Source organism: Chondrus crispus, genomic scaffold (assembly GCF_000350225.1).
Source record: "Chondrus crispus Stackhouse genomic scaffold, scaffold_94, whole genome shotgun sequence".
Lineage (NCBI taxonomy): Eukaryota > Rhodophyta > Florideophyceae > Gigartinales > Gigartinaceae > Chondrus > Chondrus crispus.
Window position 1 is genome coordinate 179,263 of NW_005178845.1, and position 6,406 is coordinate 185,668.

General features: G+C 50.7%; 1 protein-coding gene across 1 annotated transcript; it reads left to right on the forward strand.

Annotated features, from left to right (window-relative positions):
- The first annotated feature begins 2,437 nt into the window (after positions 1-2,437).
- CHC_T00008118001 (hypothetical protein) lies at positions 2,438-2,557 on the forward strand. The gene has a single exon (XM_005712051.1). The coding sequence runs from the start codon at positions 2,438-2,440 to the stop codon at positions 2,555-2,557; it is 120 nt and encodes a 39-aa protein (XP_005712108.1).
- Positions 2,558-6,406: the final 3,849 nt, after the last annotated feature.

The window sequence follows — 6,406 nt, forward strand, 5'->3', positions numbered from 1 at the left end:
TCTGGCTCTGCAGTTCATACCGGCCAAACAATAAACGGGGTGCGGAGCCATACAGCATGTGAACAAACCGGGCAATGCTTGGGACATGCTTGACGACCTCGTCCAGAATGACTTGACGTTCGATAGCATTGAAGGCATTCGTGGCGTCGATCTTTAAAAGTACCATATCGTCTCTTTCCAAGCCGTCCACGGCCAGGCGGGTGGCATGAATGATGGCCTCTGTGCCACATTTGGTACGATAGCAAGCTGGTGAGGCAAGAAGTGACGATGGACAGACGAATCCTGCCAGGTGCGATGGGCGAGGAGGCGGCCAATGAGGCGTCGAAGAACGATCCCCATGGCGATGGGACGTACTTTGGTGCCCGCAGTGTCGCGAAGACCAATGAGCAAGGCGCTGGAAAACCAGGCGCGTATTTGAACGGGAACGTGTCCGTCAGCACAGCGGTTGAAGAATTTGGTGAGCTCGGCAAGCGCAGAACGGCCGGGGACCACCCCACCGGGAGACTTTAGAAGTATATTCAGTAGGGAGGGGCGTAGGCCATTAGGACCAGGAGCGCTATGGTAGGGTAACTCGCGGATAGCGCGCTGGACGTCGCCTTCCGTGAACTGCAGCGCGGAAGGAAGGGCGTCACGGCTGGTCGCTACAACAGGTATGGTGGGGCAAGGGTGCAGGCGAGCGAAGACCTGCTGAGTGTCGGCATTAGCGGGGACAGGTTGGACCTTGGAACACAAGGCGGCGGCAGCTTTGGTGATGGCTTGGTCTTGCATGAGCTGGCGACACCTACGTATGGGATTATGGGGCGAGCGCGGTTTGGTAGACGGGAGGGCGCCGAACGCGTCGAGGGCGTCGTCGAGAAGGGCGGGAAGAGTGTTAGCGGTCCACAGGTCCATACGCCGCCGCAATTTGGCGACGGAGGAGGGACGATGGCGATTACGGGGTTCGCCTCGTCCGTGTTTCCGGAAGACGAGCTTCCAGACAGCGAAAACGCGGGAGATTGACTCGATTTGAGCAGTAGTAGACCTGGCAGTGTTGGCGCAGAGAAACAGCTTATACATTATTTCATGAAACTGGGCATGCAACCCAGCGGGAAGATGCTTCAAGGTTGGTATAGGGGCACTGAAGAGAAGAGACGGGGGAGGGCACGATTGACGGGTGGGAGTGGGCATCAAAGGGCTGGGGGAGGAACGTCATTGTCGTTTGTGTCGATCTCAATGGGTACCGGAATGTCGGCAGCCTGGTCGTGCGGATCAGGAGCAGGCGCGATCTCCGGGGAAGCGGTGGAGCGCGTGCCACGATGGGGGTCCACGTCAGGTGCTGCCGGATCACGAGGGCGCTTGTGGGGACGTGAGGGGGGCGTTGCGGGAGCGGAAGATCCAGGCGCGGGTGGTAAGGGTGGGAGATCGGGGTCATTGAGCTTGTGCTGGAGGGAAGCTTCGGCCTTGCGCATGACGGCGGCATAGTGTCGTGCAGGGCGCCAGAGGCAATCAGGGTCCTCCAGTCGAGCAATTTCGGCACGGAGTGGAAGGAAGATTTTGTGGATAGCGCTCAAGGAATGGGATGCGTCGAGATCGAAGGGAGCGGAGACGGTGATCGGAGGAGGGAGGGAGAGATCGGAACGCTCTTTCGATAGACTTCCCAATGGCGGGCAATACGGAGCAGGTCATTGTGCTGTGCGCAAACGAGGACAGTGTCCTTATCGAGGGTAGGAATAATAGAGCAGGGAGCGTGAAAGCTGGTCTTGTTCAAGGCGGTGCGGAACGCGTGGGGATTGACGAAGGGTCGCTTATCAGTGGTAGACACACAAGCAAAGCGTTTCTTGTCGTAGCCGAACATGTCTCGACTGACATGCTGAAGATCCGCTTCCAATCTGCGCGAGAGGCGTGGAAGATCGTCGGGGCGAGGGTGCGGGGCGGTTGGAGAGTAACTAACTGTCCGGAGTCGCGACGGAGGTTTTGGGGGGCGGAAGAGTGGCGGAGGCGGCACGGAGATACGGTGACGAAGCAACGGGAGCGACGGCTGGTTCGGGGGAGAAAGAGAGGGGGCGTCGAGGGCCTGGCCGGAGAGCTTGGCGAGCAGGCGGACGAAGGAACCGAAAGCGGTGTTGGGCCCGAGAGATGGAGGAGGGATTTCGCGGCAGAGGATGTATCGATGTGAGCAAGGAAGCGAGCGACGGAGGCAGAGTCAGAGAGATCAACATCCGGGCCAAGCACGGTCGTACCATCCGTGAAGAATTTGAGGAGATCTAAAAATTTGTGGGCGGGATCGGAGGGCGCCATCGGGTGCGGCGCCGACGCGGCTGGCATGGGCAGGGGGTTTCATGCGGGGAGTCTCGAGACTGGTCGAACTTCGAAACATACCTTCGAAGGTACCGTGTCTACAGCACGTCACCCTGAACGTCACCCAAAACGGGGCATGTTAAAACACAACAAACGGGTCATGTTAAGACACACCCTGAGGGTGTGTCTAGACATGCCCCATTTTGCTGCGGTTTGCTTTGCCCAAAGAAGTGATTTGGCGTGCTATGAGTGGCTCCTACGTTTTAATTTATGTGTTTAATAAAAGCAAGGGCTTAAGAAGCATACGGTATTTGTTAAGAATTTAAAAGTATTCCTGGCAAAACCGGGCAAGGCAAAGCAAAACCAGCCTGTTAAGACACGCCCTCAGGGCGTGTCTTAACAGACTGGTTTTTGATTCAGGGCGTGTCACTGTTGCGGTCATCCCGACCGCGCGGCATTGGCTGTCGGGAGACCGACCGGGCGGGGCGGTCCGGAGAGGGTTTTGAGGGTGTGGCTAAAAAGGGAGGTAATTAGCGTTTCCAAGGCAAAAGGGGACGCAGCAGGCTATTGCCTCGTAACTGCGGGAGCGCACTGGGAGGGAACAAGGTGGTCGAGTAATTCGGGTTCGTTCAATGTGCTGAGGTCGAAGACCAGTAGCGTCTTCGACCTGGCTTTATAGTCGTATTGACTCTACAATAACAGTAGGCGCAGTACCATAAAAGGGAGGTTGCGCCACCCATGAAATGTCTCTAAACAGTTACAACCTGAACATGTAGAATTGTAGGTGGCAAGTCCTTAAGGGACTCTATTGTTGATAGCTAAATGTAGCCTACATAGTTTAACCTGAATTGATAATGATAAGCTAATTAAATTTATTACTCGTCTAGTCAGTTACTCTGACACTCCCCAAACTTTTTCGTGACAGTGCATGTTCACGAATTTCGATTGATCCACTGCTCAATAGAGTGTGAAAGAACTGACTCTCGTAGCATCTTGTTCAGTATGTCACTTTTCTTGGCCTTAGTCAATGCGTCTGCAGGGTTGTATTCGGAAGGAATCAATCCAATAGCGCCTAATTCATGTCTTTGATACGCAACCTTAACAACTTCAACATCGATCATTAGTGGCCTTTCGGATATTATCTTTGCTTTTGTAATAACATCGAAGAGAGAAAGACTATCCGTAAGCATTATGATCGGGATATCGAGCGATGTCATTTTGCAAATGTCGTTTTTCATTGCGGAAGCCATATCGAACGCATCAGCGAAGGCCATTGTTTCGCTGCCAAGGACAGATCTCGAAACACGCTTAGATTTGTGCGAAGACCAAAATAATGGTTGGCATCTATCGTTGTCGTCAGCAAGGAAAATGATATAGCCTAGCTGAGAAGATCCGTCAAGGTTGTTTCCGTAGGACGCGTCGGAATAGTCCTGCAGCCGAAGACGTCTGTGGTCCAGCTTAGGGAATATAAGTGTTTGATCCGTAGTTGTAAGTATATGGCTTACAACCGAATTTAGTCCCTTACAATACTTCTTGGGGTCCGAGTTGAAAAGATCTTCCGTAACCTGGGCTGCCTGTGCAACTGCACATGCAATATCCGGGCGTGACTGAGTAGCCCAGGATAATTGAGCTCGAAGTGAACGGAAGCCTTTGAAGGAGGCGTCCCTTTTGATCTTCTTGATCTTAGAAATATAGTGTCTCTGATGAACTTGGAATCCGTAAGGTGTGGATTCTATCTTGATGCCTGCAAACTGGACATTGTCATAATCTCTCGGTCGACATTTGAACTTCCTCTCGACACACTTTGCCTGGTGACAGAATTCGTCAGTGCCAGCTGGAAGACAGTCATCTACATACGTAGCACAGAGACCAGCAAGCTTCTCACCAATGCGCTTGAAGACGAAAGCGGCGTCTGTTACACTGAGCTTCATCCCAAGTTCCTTCTCTAGATGATTCTTTAATGTTATACCCCAGTAGTTAATGGTAGGTCAGCGGGGCGAAGGGGATTCGAAGGACGGTTGATGAGGTGAAGTTGAAGGATTGGGTACCGATTTACTTTGAGTCGCCAACTTCTGGCACTACTTATACACTTCTGCAATCTTCTAGAACTCTACTACCAAAGACTACGACACACATACTACAAATGTATTGGCTCTAACACATATGCCCGTCTTGCTACTCAGCCAAACTGGCGATGGCCCAACAAACATAACAGAAAACCGCCTTACGAATTACCACACTGTCATGACGGAGAAATTAGTAAGGCATTACAACAAAGCACAGCAAAGCACAAATTCTCCTACTATTCCAAATCCAGCGTGGCACAAATTCGTAAGGCACGTTTACAGCTCACACGCTGCCTTACGAATTCAAATCAATCCTGCAAGGACTGTTTACAGCGCACACGTTGCCTTTTGAATCTGAATCTCTCGTGAGGTCCTGTCCACTGTCAATTACATCAGTGCACGTTTTGCCTTACGAATTCAAAACTCGCGCAACGGCATATTTGTGTCCTTCTGTACCCGTGCTGCACTCCATGGACGCTGTAAACCTTTGGCACGTGCCAGGCACCCGCTACCAAGGTTCTACACTTTGTCTGTAAGACAGCAGGCGTACTGTACGCGTCCGACAGTGTAATGAGGACATGTGTCCAGGTCATACACGTGTCGGGCGGAGAAAATGAAACATGCTCAGATTGTACAGTACACCGCAACCGTGTACATATTTCACACGTGTACACGCTGAAAACCAAACTTGCTCCTGAAGTACTGTAGAGTGCAATCGTGTACAGAAATCACACGTGTACACGTTGAAAATCAAACTTGCTCAGCTCGTCATGCGGAGTGTTTTCGATTTTACACGTGTGAAACCTGTCGTTGTGTGTCATGCGTGTCTGCATGTGGTCGTAGAATTACAACAGTAGTCACCACTGTCCGCTAGTCCGTACAACGGCTTGAGTAGTTTCAAGAGTTGATTAGAATCCAAGTCGAACTCAGATGATGGTTTAACATAGACATCACGGGAGAGCTCTTCCGTACTCTGCAAATATGCCTGTGTGACATCTGTTGAGAAGAGTCTAAAGTCAAAAAGAGCACCAAGACCGACGAGTAGTTTGACGCTGAACTGTCGTGCCGTTGAGGTGTCGTGAACGAATGACCGTTTCATCTTGTCCTTGTGACCTTGTACTACGTATCGGGCTTTCCATACTTTCTTGTTTGTTCCAGAGTCTTTAATAGCAAGGACGAATCATCCATTTAAGAAGTTTGCGTTGTCTGGAACTTCATCGCGAAGCACTTACTTCCAAGTACCTCTTTCGATCAGTCCTTCTATTTCCTTTCGCTTAGCATTATCAAGTTGTTGTGCAGGAGGATCATTGGGATGTATAACTTCAGTAAGAAGGACGTTATTGGGTGGATTTGAGGCTTTGCCACTACGAAATGGAGCAGTTTGCTGGTGGAGAATAGACTCGAGCGAAGCGTAGTATGGCTTGATTTGATAAGCGTTGAACGTTTGTCGATAAGTTCCTTCGCTGTTCTGAACAGTTATCATCCATCCGTGAACCTTGCAAACAAGGAATGGACCGATCCATTGCTACTCTTGCTCTGAGAATAATACAATCTCGTCTCCAAGATTATACAAACGATCGGAGGCTGGAGGGATGTTCTGATTCAGAGCAGCTAGTACACGTCGTTCTGCGATGATTGCATTCATTTCCATCTGCGCTGTTGAAAGAATTTGCATTCTTTCTCGCTGCGAAGGTATTTCCGTACTTATGATTGGGAAGCGGGGAACAATTCCGAAGACCAATAGAGAAGGGACTAGACCGTTCTCTCCGATTGTGTTGTTCATTGCTTTGACTGCGATTTTTAGAAGAATGAACGGAGAAGCGTACGGGAAGTCAGCTCGTACTTTTCTATAAATCCTTCGCAGCGTTAAGTGAAGACGTTCTCCAATACCTAACGATGAGTGGGCTTTTACACCAGATATGCGAAGTTGAATGCCAGCTTGTGCAGTTATCTCCCGCCATCGATCAGATGTGAATGCGGATCCTTGGTTTACGCGAAGTCTATTTGGAAGGCCAGTATACAAGGTACACCAGGCTTCCACGAAGGCTAGCCAAATACCTTCA